This window comes from Mytilus edulis, chromosome 9 (genome assembly GCF_963676685.1).
Source record: "Mytilus edulis chromosome 9, xbMytEdul2.2, whole genome shotgun sequence".
In the NCBI taxonomy this organism is placed as follows: Eukaryota; Metazoa; Mollusca; class Bivalvia; order Mytilida; family Mytilidae; genus Mytilus; species Mytilus edulis.
This window is the reverse complement of record NC_092352.1, coordinates 87,087,826-87,105,171: the sequence shown is the minus strand read 5'-3', so window position 1 is coordinate 87,105,171 and position 17,346 is coordinate 87,087,826. Positions and strand designations below refer to the sequence as shown.

The following is a 17,346-nucleotide window of genomic DNA, read 5'->3' as shown; positions in this document are numbered from 1 at the left end:
TGTAATCTTCTTTTGGCCATAATTTTTACCATTAATATGGCTTTTGAAGAACCCTTTTTTTACAATAATTTTCTAACATTGTTACTTACATTTAATCATTGGAAACTTTGTTATATCATGATCAGTATTGTGTCTGAAATTAAAAATAAATATTTATCACCCAATTCCAAATAATGTGATTGTCTTCTATTGTCTTCAAAATTGCTTTTGACACAAATTAGGAAAATTTTATTTTATTTGAATTAGTAAAGCAAATATCTATACTCTTTCTTATAATTTGTATATCATAACATGTACAGTATACTGTAAATTCAGAAATTATTGAACACATTTATTAATGCATTTTTTAATGCGATTTTAATTTTTGCACTATTCCAGAAAATCCTGTTCATGTATTCATATCATAAATTTAAAATAAAAAGTACTAGTTCTATTTATTGCGATTATAACCATGTCACATTTTTTGCAATAATAAAAACAAATGAATAATTTCTGTATTTACAGTAGTAGGATATCGACAATGACACAACAAAATCAGAGTCAGACTAGATGTGTCAATGAGACACGAATGGCCCCGCCCCAAAAAGTTGAAAAATCTGCAATTTCAATATAAACACATGTGGACACAAACATGATGGTAGTCTCACATATCATAAATCAGCTCAAAATCTGGAGGGGAATAGAGAAAAAATCTGTATAACTGTGATTTTTCAATAATTTATCAAAGTCCAAAGCCCGTAACTTCGGCAAATATTAGTGGAGCAGAACGAAACTTAAACTTGATCTGTAACTCATCATGGTTAACTTACATACCAAAAATCAGCCCAATATCTGAGGGCATTTAGAAAAAAACTCTGTATAATGGTTTGTTGCGGAATGAAGGAATGATGGAATTATGGAATTTTGGAATGATGGAACTTCGGAATAATGGACAAGGGTAAAACTATATAGCACCGACAACTTCGTTGCGGGGCCATATAAAAAACAAGAATGTGTCCTAAGTACACGGATGCCCCATCTGCATTGTCATTTTCTATGTTCAGTGGACTGTGAAAATGGGATAAAATCTCTTATTTGGTATTAAAATTAGAAAGATCATATCATAGGGAACATGTTAACTAAGTTTCAAGTTGATCGGAACTTCAACTTCATCAAAAACTACCTCGACCAAAAACTTTAACCTGACAACAGACGGACAGACGGATGAATGTACGTACAGACGGATGAACGTACGTACAGACGGACGCACAGACCAGGAAACATAATGCCCATAAATGGGGCATAACAACTGTGAAAATAACCACTAAAATATACAAGTTTTATCTTTGAAATGCCCATATCTAAACTATATGATAATAAACCACTTGACAGTATCTTAGAAATGCATGATATGAATATTCTTGTACCACTTTTGTAGTCAATTGTTTGAGATATTATTTCAAAACTTTTCAATCTGATTATTATTGTATATGAATAGAATGACATAATCAAAACAAACTTACTCCTTTGGGTAAGATCCTTTGTTATGACAGCCAATACAAAGATCAAAATCTTCGCACTGGTTACAATGTATTCTGGTACCCACTATAAAGGCTTGGCACATGTTACACTTATATCTGTAATACAGTAATAATATTTTTAGTGCACTACATAAATATTTCATACAAATTCAATCCTTTATTTTTTTCAATGATGAAACTAGTTTCAATAAATTCAGGAACCTAAATATATGCTTTAGAGTTATTACATTAGCTGATATATATATAGGTGAAACAGTGATGATATTTTTCAAAATAAATGCTTGTACCTACTATATGTGATTATCAAAAAATAATTTACAATGTACCTCTTATTTCAAGAAACTGTACTAGAGTCAATTATCATCTAAAACCTCAACCTATAGCTATAAAGTATTATTTCAAAAACAACAAGATGATAATATTCTATTTTAGCTTGAAATCATTAAAAGATGTGGCAATTTTTGGCTGTTCCCATATTGATTTTTGCAAGGCATACTTTATTCTAGTGTTGTCAAATCATACAGTTTTGCCTAACCGGTTACATGGATAATCGTTCAACCGATTAAAAGGTTAACTGGCATAGTTTAAGTTGATATTTGAAGGCTTTATCTATAGTACCCTACAAATGTACGTTTTTAAAATACGGTGAATTGAAGTTTGTCCTTTGTCATTATAAGGCTTGTCTGTGAGGACTTCTGTGGAAGTTGGTTAAATATCCAATACCACCATATATAAATGGCGTTTGTAATAATGTCAGGTTGAAAAATAAAAAAAAATTCTTCATCTTGTAGAATTGAAATTTCTGAAACCGTTTTTTTTTCTTCATTTTCTCTCAGAAAAATAATGTGGGACGTTTTAATTTGAAATTATTCAGCCTGTTACACGTACCATCAAGTATACATTAATAACATTCAGGTTGAATTGCATTCACAATTTTTAAGTTGGTGTTTTGTTTAAAATATGAACTACGGTAGCCTTGTATCTTCAGATGTAGGCCTACGCAATATCAGATCAAAACTTATATAATGAAGAAAATCGTAAAATTTATTCTGATTACTGATCTTAAGCTACTGTTTAAAAACATGTAAAGTAATTATTTTTACTTAAGATCTTGCCCCTAGCTAATAGACAAGTTGTCCAAGTACTAATTGATTTAATATTTTTTTATGGATTAAAATTAGCAATCAATTTTACTGGACAATTGATCTGTCAAATTAATTACCAAGACGATAATTTTTAGATAGAACAAAATTTTTTAATGATTTCAATACACTTTTGAATCAAATCTTCTAAGATTGAAAAATAGTCCGGTTAAACTGTTAGCAATATTCGGTCCTTCCGATGGTTAACCAGTTAACTGTTGACAACACTACTTTGTTTGCTTAATTATATATAGAGGAGAGCTGCACTCAATTTTTTCAGAGTGGAAAATATGAGATTTTTTTCCCCCTTTTGCTGTAGAACACCCAATGACATATGAGGATAATCATTTTAACAGTTAAAAACCCAACCAGTACTTACACCAAATGGACAAATTCATGGTCATCACCATGGTCACCTTCTGGTTTTACTCCCCCAGCAAAACATGTGGCACAAAGATCCATATCACTACACTGTAAACATCTGTATCTTCTGCCAGGAAGGGTCACACCACAACCATCACAAGATATCTCCACCTCAAGTAGGTCACAAAACCGGGCAACAAACATCTGTACTTGCTATTAAGAAATATCATAAGCATAATTTTTTATTTAAAGAATTAAAATGTGTTTATGTATCTGCACTGATAATAACAAAGAAATTCATTTCTATAAATAGAGTACACTTTGAAGTTTGTTGAATGTAAATTGGCATTAAGGGAAATGAGGAGCAGACACATACTAGAATAAAAGCATGTAAGTTTTACAAATTGTGGGGCTTATCACATGCAATTCAAACTACATCTGCTCTGAATATAAAAAGGGAAAATAGACACGACAGTTTCTATTTGCTAATAATTTAATTTTGGATGTAAGGTGTCTTCTGATTGGCTGACATTATTTTGTTATGAGCCCATAGACATAATTTAGTCATGTGACCGTGACGTCATCATGGTTTTCTATGGTTTAAAATGGAATCTAGAATTAAATTATAAGAAATGACTGTAATATTTTTTCTGTCTATTCAAATAGCATAAAAAGTGTGGTGCACACTGTTAAATAACCCGCTACACGCATTATTCAGTGTGCACCAAATTTTTTATGTTATTTCTTCATAGACAGAAAAAATATTACAGTCATTCCTTAATTAAAATGAGTGGAAAAAACAAATTACCCTTTTTTCCTCTTTAAATTTTGGATCATCCACTTTGTTTTTCTCATACCACTCCTCAAAGCCAGACGAGCAGTCTTCAAACCACTTAATAAACTTCTCATACTCCTTTAACTGATTGTCCTCGTCCTGATGGTCTACCATACAATCCCTCATCTTTACTGTCTCTGTCAATATAAAATAAATAATATTAATCTTAACTATCAACCATATCTCTTTGAAAAAGTAATTGAAGTTAATAATAATCATGTCTGCACCCTACAAATGATTGTATCCAAATTTTGGGGCATAATAAGAACTAACAAGACATCATTCAAATCTTTACTCTCTGGTGATTACTTGAACAAAATATGTTCCAAATAATTACAAACAAGATTACAGATATTTTTTCCTATAAAAATGTGTGAGACTCAGAGTTTATCAAAGAAAGATGTGTTTCAACTTCCACCTGCCTTTTAAAATAACAAAAGCAGACATGAGAAAGTGTAACCAAAAAAGTACTCAGATAAAAAACCAAAACAACACCTTTACATCTTCATGTCATGGAAAAAAATCTGTGTGCAAGTTTGGTGGAATTCTATTAATAGACAATTTTTAAAGAAGTATAGTTTAACAAGATGTGTCATGAATGGTAATGCAGACAATTCTAGATGACCAACATGTTCCCATAAGCTGTTGTGCATGACAACAATTAACATATGCTACAAATAATAATTACTATTGAAGTTATTTGTCAACCATACCTTTAGCTACATCTAAGTACAGAGAGGGTAACTTGGTTTCAGTAACAAATGTCAGATCATAGGCCTACAAAAAAATTAAATAATCAGTAGTAAAACAAAACATATTATGCATGAACACTGGAACTGCAATAAAAACTGGAGTTAGCATGTTTTCATAACAATGGACATAACACCATAGAACTTCAGTAAAATGAATTTCTGTTCAATCAATTTACTACTAATTGAACAACGGTATGTCAGATTTCAGCAATATAAAAATTTAAGTGTACTGTGAAATTACGAAAAAAGTATGTAAGAACTATAGAAATAGAACTTCTTTTTCAATTATCTGATGTTATGATGCAAAATAGTATTTAAATCATTGGAAGATTTTTGCATAGGCTGTAGAAGAAGACGATATGAAATTATGGTTTCAAGATTTAATTTTCAAATGCGTTTTACATAAAGGAATTATAAATTTTATCTGATTGAGCCACCTACCTGCCATTCTATATCTAGGAGATGTAACAGACATGTCTGAATGAACTCATAAGCTGGCATAATCTTCCTGTAAATATAGGTTTAAAAACTGAATAATTCAAATCTTGTTTGCATATTGTATTTAACTGGAACTGTTATATTCTGTTAAGTTCAACCATACACCAGAGACTGTTCGTTTCTGACTTTTATGTGAAATGTGCACAATTTAAATGGTATTGAAAGCATAAGCATTATAATAAATCTGTATTACTGTGGATTCAGTATTATTTGTTGAATGACAATTTTCGTGGATTTTGTGGGTATAGGTGAACCTTGAAAATGAATTTTCACCGAATGACTAATTTCCTATATGCTTGCATGCAGACTTCTGCAAAAACACCAAATTAAATATCCACTAAGTTAACATATTAATTTTCCTTAATCCAGGAAAATTGGTACCCATGAAAATGAATGAATCCACAGTAACAAAAAATAAAGAATTAATAAAATTCAAAACTTTTAACAGTGAAAACACTTCTGGAGATACACATAGTCAGTAATCCAATTACTATTTCTAAGAAAATAAAATTCCCCCAAAACCCATGTATTAGTAACTCAAAAAACAAATGTTATGATACTTACTTGTCTAAGTCATGCTTGTGTAGATTATGGAAGGGTTCAGACAATCTTCTGATCAGCTGGTAATAAGCTTGTCTGACCTTAGCCTCTTGTTGTAAACCGCAACCATCTAAGCCATCAGCATAGTGTTTAGCAAAGCCATCTTGATAGGACAATAATTCTTGGAAGAATAGAACAGCTGGAATCTGAAAATAAATAAGTTTTCTATGGATATTAATTTGTTTTAAAGTATAGAAGTCTCCTGTTTTATGGATATTAATTTGTTTTAAAGTATAGAAGTCTCCTGTTTTAATAAGTAAGACACTCCGGAGTGCAGACAAAACAAGTGAAACTGCGAGCTACTGCTCACTGATGATACCCCCACCGCAAGTGGATAATATTAATAGTGTAAAAATATGCAAGTGTTCGGTAAACAGGAAGTTGTCGAGTGATGAATCTGAAAACGCATCACACGGTATAGCTGACTTATATAAATCCTGAAACCAAATTTCAGAAATCCTTGTATTGTAGTTCCTGAAAAAAATGTGACGAAAATTTTCAACTTGGCTATCATGTGTAAAATCAGACAAGTGTTCGGTAAACAGGAAGTTGTCGAGTGATGAATCTGAAAACGCATCACACGGTATGGCTGACATATATAAATGTTGATACCAAATTACAGAAAGGGTGGATGTGTAGTTCCTGAGAAAAATGTGACGAAAGTTTCATGGGACGGACTGACTGACGGACGGACGGACGGACTGATGGACGGACGGACGGACTGACAGACAGAGGTAAAACAGTATACTCCCCCTTTTTTAAAGCGGGGGTATAATTATGGCCTGATAAAAGTTGTTACCCATAGTCAAAGATTGAACTTGCAAGAAAGGTTGCAGTGTAGTAAAAGAAAAAAAAGTGTCTTCAATCAATAATCTTGAGAGTGGCCTTATCAGAGTAGTAATGTGTTGTATTTTCAGTCTTCAATTTGCTTCTTGATTCAATATGCTATGTTGTATTGTATTCATTGCCAACATACCTGAAAAATTCCATTTGAGACAGATAGACAGTGAATCCGGAGGAATTCTGCTGTAAAGGAATACACATCTGATACAGCCTTGGCATGGTTCACTCTCTCCTGAATCATTCTATTCACTCTGTAATATACACAAAATAAATGGCCATTTTATTTTTAACAAATATCTTCTATAAACATTATAGAGCTCAAAACAAAATTGGGGAGATGATAGATAAATATATAATCAGTATATTACTTTATAAGACTTTAAAAGGAAGCTTGCTTGACTAAATGGTGGTGTAACTGTAAATACATAATCAGCTCATTACCAGTACTGTATTAAAACATATAAAAACCTGTTACAAAATAAGTGGTAAATTTAACTTAAACTGAATGCAAACATTTACAATCATGTTTATCTTTTTATTGACAAGATTTTGTTTCTCTTTTACTTTATTTATATAAAAACAACTTTATAACAAACCTTTCTGTGGTCCATGCTGGATCCTGTACAAATTCTAACACCAGTCTAAAGGATGGGTATTTGTCTGTGACATCCAGCTTTAATATTAAAATATTACTTTAAATATGAATTAAAAAAAGATGAAATATACAATAGCACATCACAAGAGTAAACTATACAAAATCATAAACAAGTCAAAAAATTTTAAAGTGAAAAAAAAACCATTTACATATGAGAAAAGACAACCAATGATTAGGTTTCTGACTTGGGATATTTACATGTTTATATGAAGTAAAATAGTTCACTATGTCTACATTGAAAAACAGATATTTCCTTTACTCACCTTTAAATCTTTAGACTACTAATAATGAATGAATGAATTTTATTTCTCATTAACTACAAATTACAAAGTTACAGAGAATATATATGTATAAACAATTACATTTAATATTAAAGCACATGTGAACAATACAAACATAAACATTAAATTACAAACTAACCAGGAGGAGTGACCCTCACATTTATAATATTTATAAATCAACATAGTTTTTTAAGAACAATATAATTATTAGAGCTCATCAATTGTTGATATTTATAAATATTCGGACGAAGAGTACAATAGTGTGGTAACAACCTCAGTCTTTCTTGATGTAAAGCATTACATGACATAATATACTGATATTCATCACCTACGTCTCTTGATTCACAAAGATTGCACAACCTATCATTTCTTGATGTTATTCCACCCGTTAATGTATATTGAGAAATATTGAGGTAAATCATACCTTAATTTTTTCATTTTTCTTGTTAGAAAGTTTCTTCCACTGCTTTGCTGCTTTAGATCTCATCTGTTAATTCGAAACATATTCAGTCAGTGTTCACCATTCTTATAAAATTATTCCTCATGGATTCATTTCAAAACATCATTTACTTTAATAAATATATATTGAAAATTTCTTTAAACACAACTATTTGATTTGGCATTAAACATGAATTAACCTGTAATTTTTGTAACTAAAATTAATAAACCTTTAAAAAACAGAATATTTTTTTCAAAACACTTCAAACCGAGTAAAAACAAGTGAAACTGTGTGTTCCTGCTCACTAATGAAACATCCGCCCAAATATTTCGGTAAACAGGAACTTGTTGAGTGTTGAATCTGAAAACGCATCAGACAGTACTAGTATAGGTGACTTATATAACCCCTGAAACCAAATTTCAGAAATCCTTGTATTGTAGTTCCTGAAAATATTCATGGGACAGACTGATGGATGGATGGACAGACAGAGGTAAAACAGTATACCCCCACTTTTTCAAAGCGGGACTATAACTTACATGTGCATAGTAAATAATACAATAACCTAATAGTGCTATTAAAAGACGATTAATGCTATTACTCACCTCATTTTTTAACTGGATCTTTGTTAAACCAGCAAACTTCAACAGGTACATAGCCTTATCTTTACATACCAATGCTGCAAAAATATATATGCTTCTATGTAAATATTGTTTTTGCACTGTTTGGGTTAAATAGGTTGAGGGTTAAGTAAAAAAATTTTTGCTAATGTAAGGTGACAATTAGGGCTAAAAAGATATCAAAATATTCAAACAACCTTGATTTAAATTTTTTTTGAACTTATAAATGAAAGTGGAGATAAGTCATTTGAATGTAGGCAATTATTACAGCCGTCCATACTGCTACCTGGAACTCTACACTAAGTAAAAAATGTTTATTTAGGACAGTGTGCACCTTCAGACCTTTAAGAAACTACAAACATGATTTTTTTTTTCACTTATTTTCTTTTAAATGTTATCATTGGTCTAAACAATTACCAGGTTCCTCGTCATTTTCTTCTTCTTTTTCTGCTGCAGCTATTTTCTGTTTAAGTTGTAGCTATCAAAAGAAATTATAGCATGTAAAAGAAATTTTAGACACAGGGAAATCATTTCTGTTAATGCAAGCTTATGTTTGCCTATAATTCCTGGTACACAATACATAATAACTACGTTTCAAATGTCTGGGGAAATATTACATTTGTTCAAAAAGTATTTTTTAAATCATTGCTGAAAGATGAAAGACTAATGTACTTATGTTGTACTGTTATACCACTGTATGTATGTGCCTGTCCCAAGTCAGGAGCCTGTAATTCAGCGGTTGTTGTTTGTTTATGTGTTACATATTTGTTTTTCTTTCATTTTTTGTACATAAATTAATCCATTTATAGTTAGCTCGTTTGAATTGTTTTACTTTGTCATTTCGGGGCCTTATATGCAGTACTGGCTTTGCTCATAGTTGGAGGATGTACAGTGACCTATAGTTGTTAATTTCTGTGTTAATTTGGTCCCTTGTGTAGAGTTGTACATGTCTCATTGCAATTGGCAATCTTACCACATCTTCTTTTTTTTTTAGAATGAAAAAAATTGTTGAAGTGCTTATTACTATTTCTTTAAAATCACATTGTTGTAGATTAATTTTGTATATCTCTGCTTTCTGTATATTGCAACAAAATACATACCAATTGCATTCTGATGGACTCAGCTGTGGAATAAGCATGTAATATACCGTCTGATACACAATGGTCTCCAATGGATACAGCTGAAATTAAAATAAATCTAACTTAACTGTAAATGCACAATCATTAATAAAAAAAATATCCCCAACCAATACAGGTGAAATAAATAAGCAAAAAATATCCAAATGAACCATCTGAAACACAATAATCTCCAATGGATAACGGATTTATTATTGCAAAGTTAATCGAAAATGTATTTATAAACTTTCTCTAAGTTACTGACCTCATACTAAAATAATTCTAAAATGTTGCCCAGTCTTGTAAACTTACCAATATATTATTGTAATGTTTTCGCAGTTGTGTAACCAAGGTAACTAACTAGTATATTTTAGTATATCCTCTCTCTCTTGCTTGTTGTGTGACTATTGTAATTATTTGAAAGTATGTGCCTGTCCCAAGTCAGGAGCCTGTAATTCAGTGGTTGTCGTTTGTTTATGTGTAACATATTTGTTTTTCATGCTCTTATTTTGTACATCAATTAGGTCTTTAGTTTTCTTGTTTGAATTTTTTACCTTTACATTTCGGGCAATTTATAGCTGACTATGTGATATGGGCTTTGCTCATTGTTGAAGGTCGTATGGAGACCTATGGTTGTTATTTTCTGTGTCATTTGGTCTTTTTAATTATGAGAGTTGTTTCATCTTTTTTTTTTTATATATCAACAAAATATTTAATTAGATCATTAAAGTTGTTGAGCAGCCACTGTAACTTACCAATATATTTCTGTAAATCTTTTAATTGTTGTGTAACTATGATAACCTACCTATATATTTCTGTAAATCTTCTCTGAGTTGTTGTGTATGCCATATAAGGGAAGTAAACACTGCAATGACAGCATTCTCTATAGTTTCTCCTCCAACTTGTAGTCCTTTGTTATGGTCTCGACACCTATTTACAAATAATTATAATATAAGTGACTTTGCTATTCAATTTGTCAAGTTTTGAAATAAAAAGTAGGGTTTTTGAATATTCACAAAATAAGAATTACAACATAACACAGTAGATATCTGTCGTCTTAAGTCAGAATATGTCTTTGTTAACATCTTAATGTGTGTGTCCATTCAGGACAATTTATTCATAACTTGGCAGGATTAATGGGGGAAATTGGCAGAATATACCAAGGGGCATTGAAAAACCACAAATTAACAAAAAAAACACGGAAAAAACCTTGGTCAAAAAGAAAAAAATCAAAAGATTAACAACAGTACAAACAAAACTTGAGATACACAATCCCAACAATTAACTAGAGAGAACTCAGGTGCTTGGAAGTGTCACCAGTTCCTACTTCACTGTCATGTTATTGCTGTTAAATACAGTGATGAACCATACAAAGTGATTAAGCATCGCACAAGAGTGGAACTGTAATTGTCTACCTCACTAACCCTAAGACATTAGCAAATTTAGATATATATATAAAAAGTTTAAACCCGCTGGATATGTTTGCCCCTGTCCTAATTCAGGAACCTGATGTTCAGTAGTTGCTGTTTTGATGTGGTTCATAAGTGTTTCTAGTTTTTTGTATAGATTAGACTGTTGGTTTTCTCATTTGAATGGTTTCTCACAAGTCATTTTTTCTGGCCTTTTATAGCTTGCTGTTTGGTTCTTGCTGTTGTAGACCATACTTAAACCTATCATCATTTACTTTTACAAATTATGACTTGGATGGAGAGTTGCCTCATTGGCACTCATACCACATCTTTTTATATCTATACAAATTGTTAAATGGCTATTCAGATCTTAACATACCTTCAAGTAAATAAAATAGAATAACAGTTATATCTAATAGTGTACTTACTTTTCAATAAGCCTGAGTGGAGCCCCTTCTTTCCTGTCAATTACTTCCAACAGAAACTCTAACACACTTCCTGATGATTCTGCTTGCTGAAAAACATGGAAAAAATTTAAACATTTTTCATATTTTAGTTTTTATATTCACTAAAATATTGGCTGCCAAAATAATCACATTTTTGTCTGGTTAATATTACATGGATATCACTATTGATAAAGAAGAAAATTCATACATGATCAATAAATATGTCAGAATTTATGGAAATAATACCCTTATCAAAGGATCCATAGGATGTGCAGTACGAGGGATAAGGTCTGTCATATTTTTTTGTAAAATTATTTTTGGGCTTATTCAAGACATTGTTTTTTCATTTGAATATATTACATTTTGTCATGTCAGGGAATTTTTTAGCCTACTATATGGTATGGGTTTTGATCCTTGTTGAAGGCCATATGGTTACCTCTAGTTATACCTTCATCCTTTGGTCTTGTAGATAGCTGTTGGTTACCATATCACATTTTCTTAGTTTTATACATTTGTTATATACTTCTAAGCAAATAACTTACAAATTTTCCTGACAATGAGTGTTGAAGTTTTCCTATCATATATCCCCCTCTAAACAGAGTTGTCCAGAGTTCACTACGTAATACATCTTGTTCAGCAGTGTCCTCTGGGCCTATAGCCAAGGTCTTGACAGCCTCTGTAAAACAAAGAGTAATTAACATGAAACAAAGAAAAAAAAAGAATTTGTTGATGGGTATTTAGAAAAAAATTGTCATTTCCTGGGATCTTAAATTTTGTGTTTCATAGCTGTTGAAATTTTCCTTTTTCATTTCATTCCACATTAAATTGGGTGGTTTTTCGTTAAAATATGAACAAGTAAATGATATGGTTGATATGACTTGCATTTCATCCAATTATACAAGAATTCTGTAATTATCCTGAAGCTTAAAATGATTAGAAAATGTAGCTTATTAATAATGATGTAGTAATAAACACATTTCTAACTAACTAAACATAACTAGGAAAAGTAATAAATGATTAAATAAAATTTATAAAAAGTTAAAACAGCATCTTACGTGAGTTGGAAGCTAAGGTTGCTCCACACAGACGACCCATCAATTTTGTTAGACTAAGCTGTAAGTCAAAAGGCCATGATAAAGGTACATCAGGACTTCCTCTAGCTGTCACCTGTAACATAAAAACTATGTATCAAAGTAGATGTTGAGTAAAATTGTGTGGTTTTCTTTTATCTTTGGTTGACTGAAATCATGATTAAAAACAGGGATCTCCATGGCCTATTTAACGATGGCGCCCCGCCATTGTTCAAATGTCTTGCGCCATCGTCAAATGACTTGCGCCATCATTCAAATGTCTTGCCCCATCGTTAAATGACTTGCGCCATCGTTCAAAACTGTGATCGTTTTTTATAGCCTGACGCCATTTTTTTGTACCTGAGCTTGTACAGGTAGATCAACAAAGCAGACAGGAGAATATTATCTGAAGATAGACGATTCATTTGTCGAATTATTTAATTAACTTTCCGCAAATGCTTATGATAATTCAGATTAAATAAATAAATTAATAGTCCAGTTACAAAGTTTAGGAACAAGTAGAACACGTGCTTTTATTTTGACTTACGCAATCAGCATCCCCCTTTTTTAAGAAGTACAAAATAAGACGTAAAACAGTAATTATTATTTCATCACAAATAATTCGAGTACTGCTGTATTGTAACGATAATATAGAATTACTTTAAAAGTTAAAAAGTAAAAACTTTTAATATTTCCTGTAAATAAATATCATATCATAATTCCGAATTCATTTTGTAGTTTACAATCAAATTGATACATCCGCGTTTCCAGTTTCTATTCAGACTCGAAAGATGCATGTTGCATAGCGTCGATTTGCTAGATAAAGTCCTTTTAAAAACCTTTTCATTTGACAACGTTCGCTGCAAACCAGACATACCGGTAATGGGTTCATGAATTCTGAATTTGTCCGTGAAAAATAAGCTCCACATGAATTTTAACCCCCATAACAATTACCAAAAATAACAAGAAAACTACATTGGGACCTTCGTGATAGCTATTGGTCATTCTTGACTAAGGGCATGAGGGCTTAGCCTTTGAAGGGTTACAAACGGCAATTGTTGAAAATATATATACTTTTATATAGTATTTATAATGAAAATTCAAATAAATATAATTTAATTAAGCAATGAATTAGCATGTTCACCTATCCTTATGTGGAGGGATGAAATATTTTCGATCGCGCTACACTGTACGGCGTAGATACGGTTTATGATGGTGAAAGTTCCTCCATCGTTCAATTTTCATCCATGGAGATGCCTGAAAAATTTGATGATGATTATAATATTACAATTACTGATATATGTATTACGATAATAAAATTGACAAATCTGTAAAACTTGAAGCATGCTGAAGATGATTTTAGAAGAAAAAAAACCCAGCAAAAACACAATGAATAAATAAAATCATTGCAAAATAGTTTTATAAACCATTTGGTTTAACAGATGTCTTACTTTAAATTTATATCCCCATTCTGTATTACTGTTGTCAGAATGAAACAGGAAGTGAACATGTGGCCCTGTAAACTGGACTTGTCTAGGCCATTTGTTAGAGCCAACCCTCTGATCAAACTTCATCTGGTAACCAGTAGCATCGGTAAACATCAGGTAGTCATACCTATAGAATAAAAGATGGTCATTATTTCATGGCATACTATACAAATATCATTACATATAGGGGAGAACTTTCATGACTTTTTCTAGTTCATAATGGTTAACAAATTTTGACAAAACCCGTCTGTGATAAATTTTAACCCATGTCTACCTGGAATTACATAAACAGATTATATTATATTTTCCAGTATCATTTAGCATGAATATTACTGTTAATTACTGTAAATTACTATAAATTACTGTAAATCACTATAAATAACTATAAATTACTGCAAATTACTATAAATTACTATAATTTTGTTTTTGAAAAGTGGCATTTCTTTATGCTGAGTTCACACGTAATTCGAATTCGATTCGCATTAACTAATTCGAATTTGTTTAATACACATTCGAAACGTTTTACGTCCTAACATCAATTCTAATTCCAATTGCAATGCGCGTCAAATTCAAATTTACTGTCCAAACGACGTTTACTTTTAATTCGTATTAACTACAACGTATTTCTAATGCGAATTTACTAATTCGAATTAGTTAATTCAAATCAATTCGAATTAAAAAAGAAGAGTGTGTGAATGCGATTAGCGAATTTGATTCGCATTCGATTCGAATTCAATTCGAATTAAATGTCCGTGTGAACGAGGCATAAGTGTAAGTCAGTATTCTCCAAATTCAAATGAAAAGGGTTTTAAATGCTGATATTTAAAGTTGGTACTGGCAAAAACATAATTTTAAACAATATTTAGAGCGTAACATTATTTTACCTTCTTTCTGTTTCACATCTGGGATCAAAATCTATGATGAATCTGTTAGCTCCTGGACAACTGAATACCTGAAAACAAGAATAGTTATGAGTATACAGAACATTTTTATCTTCCCTTTGATAATAAGTTCCTCAAAGGTGTGAGACAAGTTCTATTACCTCAGAATCTACTTTTTCAAAAAATTAGCTTTCCTGAAATGTGTTCAAAGCTTTTTTAGCTTTTAAAATTTCAAAGCTTTATCTGTACATTATCAAAAAAAATATTTCTTATGTTCTGGTAGTGTGTTAACTATAAGGTATTTGTCTCCATTTCATACCTGCCAACTTTCACGATTTAGGCGTGTATTACACGATTTTGACCCTTTGTCACGATTGCACGATCGTGATCGTGAAAAACCCTCTAAAACACGATTTTGTGAAAATCTACACGAAAAATATGATGGTTCCCGATTTTGAACTGTGTCCAAGGACGACATTTGTGTTCAGCCAATCAAATTCTATGTTTCTGATGATCAAATTAATCAGCCAATCAAAACCGTTTTCTCTCAAGATAATTCTAACATCCTAGATTTTGAACTTGTGTTGATTTCCTCTGTTTTTTAAAATCGTGAACATGGCAAATGTTTTTTTTTACCTGCAAGGAGGTTCTTATACAGAATAAGAATAAAAGCATGGCTGATTGACAAACTACCATAAAGATAATAAATAGTTGTTTATTCACTAATTTATTGATATTACTTTTGCTGTAACAAATGATATGTATTTTTCACATGGACAAAACAAAAAACCCCACATGAGGAATCACTTAAATGAGGGACTTCCCTTAGTCAAGGGGGCATTTTACTTCTGTGAAAAATAAAAATGAAAAATGTAGATTTTTATTTAACTTAAAAATGGGAAATTCTGACATTATATTTAGAACTACATTTCTAAATGTAGGGTCCAATTATTTTGAAAAATAAAGAAGATATACATGATATATTAGGCCAAGAACATACCAAAATTCTTGGACATGTGTTGACCATATTATACCAGATAGATGACATGTGTTGACCATATTATACCAGATAGATGATATGTGTTGACCATATTATACCAGATAGATAATAAGATGTATAATTCTTTGGGAAAAGTTTCTTCAAATGATATGAATATTAGAATATGTGCTCATTTTTACTTAAAAAGTGGTTTTTAATGTCCTTACATTGAGGGGATACCCCTAGGTGTTGTTCCCAACCTGATAAAGGTCTTTCTTTGTGCATTATTTTAAATTAGAAAAGTCAACAATTATTTAATATCCTTACACATGAAAATTAATTCCTGGTCTTGTAGCTACATGTTCATCTTTTCTACTGATATATAATAACTAAAATCATGCAAATAAACTTTAGAAAAGGCATGTAAGCTCATCTTACAAATATGACACTTTTTCTAGACCACAAAACAGCACACGCAAAATAGTCGTCGCAAAGAATTGTAACATTTGAAATTGTTGTCGCGCACTAAAACCCCCATGGGCACTTTCAAAACTTGGCAGGTATGCCATTTCCCATGCCCTGAATTATCAAATACCCTAGAAACATACCTGTGTTTCATGTTCGTTGTTATGGTAACTGTGTGATGACTCCACTTCCCATGTCCTTAGTACAATGTCATCTGTCTGAACAGTTGACCAATGGTCACTTGTTATCTATAAAAAAATTAATATAATATTGATGTAAAATTATAAATAGTGTAGATAAGTAATAGAAATAAAAAAATATATAATTTAAGGGTCAGGATTTATACTTGAAGAAATGAAATACAGAATATCTTATTTTGCCCCACATGTATACATTTTAAGAATTTAACCCTATTTATTAGTTTTCCTGTCTATTAGAATTTAACAGAGAAAATTTCTTTCTTTTAATGAAAGTTACTTCCAAAAAAACCTAGAGGCTCTAAAGAGCCTGTGTCGCTCACCTTGGTCTATGTGCATATATTAAACAAAGGACACCAATGGATTCATGACAAAATTGTGTTTTGGTGATGGTGATGTGTTGGTAGATCTGACTTTTACTGAACATTCTTGCTACTTACAATTTTCTCTATACATAGACTTGACCCTTTAGATACATAGGAAAATATTTTGTAAAAATTTACAAAAATTTACAAAATTAATGAATATTGTTAAAAATTGACTATAAAGGGCAATAACTCCTTAAGGGGTCAACTGACCATTGTGGTCACATTGACTTATTATTAGATCTTACTTTGCTGAAAATTATTGCTGTTTACAGTTTGTCTCTATCTATAATAGTATTCAAGATAATAACCAAAAACCGAAAATTTCTTTAAAAATTACCAACTAGAGGGCAGCAACCCAACAACCAGTTGTCCAATTCATCTAAA

The 17,346-nt window shown here is 31.2% G+C and overlaps 1 protein-coding gene across 1 annotated transcript in view; it reads right to left on the bottom strand.

The window, feature by feature from the left end:
* Window positions 1–17,346, bottom strand: part of LOC139489310 (zinc finger ZZ-type and EF-hand domain-containing protein 1-like) — a 118,287-nt gene that overhangs the window by 64,418 nt on the left and 36,523 nt on the right. The window contains exons 35-54 of the mRNA XM_071275593.1: window positions 16,541–16,645; window positions 14,957–15,024; window positions 14,037–14,199; window positions 12,571–12,682; window positions 12,058–12,191; window positions 11,498–11,583; window positions 10,466–10,590; window positions 9,646–9,725; window positions 8,963–9,023; window positions 8,531–8,604; window positions 7,914–7,976; window positions 7,150–7,226; window positions 6,687–6,804; window positions 5,675–5,856; window positions 5,054–5,120; window positions 4,574–4,637; window positions 3,834–3,997; window positions 3,042–3,238; window positions 1,503–1,616; window positions 90–133 (exon numbers count right to left, since the gene is read on the bottom strand). Of these exons, the coding sequence (XP_071131694.1) occupies window positions 90–133; window positions 1,503–1,616; window positions 3,042–3,238; window positions 3,834–3,997; window positions 4,574–4,637; window positions 5,054–5,120; window positions 5,675–5,856; window positions 6,687–6,804; window positions 7,150–7,226; window positions 7,914–7,976; window positions 8,531–8,604; window positions 8,963–9,023; window positions 9,646–9,725; window positions 10,466–10,590; window positions 11,498–11,583; window positions 12,058–12,191; window positions 12,571–12,682; window positions 14,037–14,199; window positions 14,957–15,024; window positions 16,541–16,645 (2,098 nt within the window). The remainder of the gene's footprint in view (window positions 1–89; window positions 134–1,502; window positions 1,617–3,041; window positions 3,239–3,833; window positions 3,998–4,573; window positions 4,638–5,053; window positions 5,121–5,674; window positions 5,857–6,686; window positions 6,805–7,149; window positions 7,227–7,913; window positions 7,977–8,530; window positions 8,605–8,962; window positions 9,024–9,645; window positions 9,726–10,465; window positions 10,591–11,497; window positions 11,584–12,057; window positions 12,192–12,570; window positions 12,683–14,036; window positions 14,200–14,956; window positions 15,025–16,540; window positions 16,646–17,346) is intronic.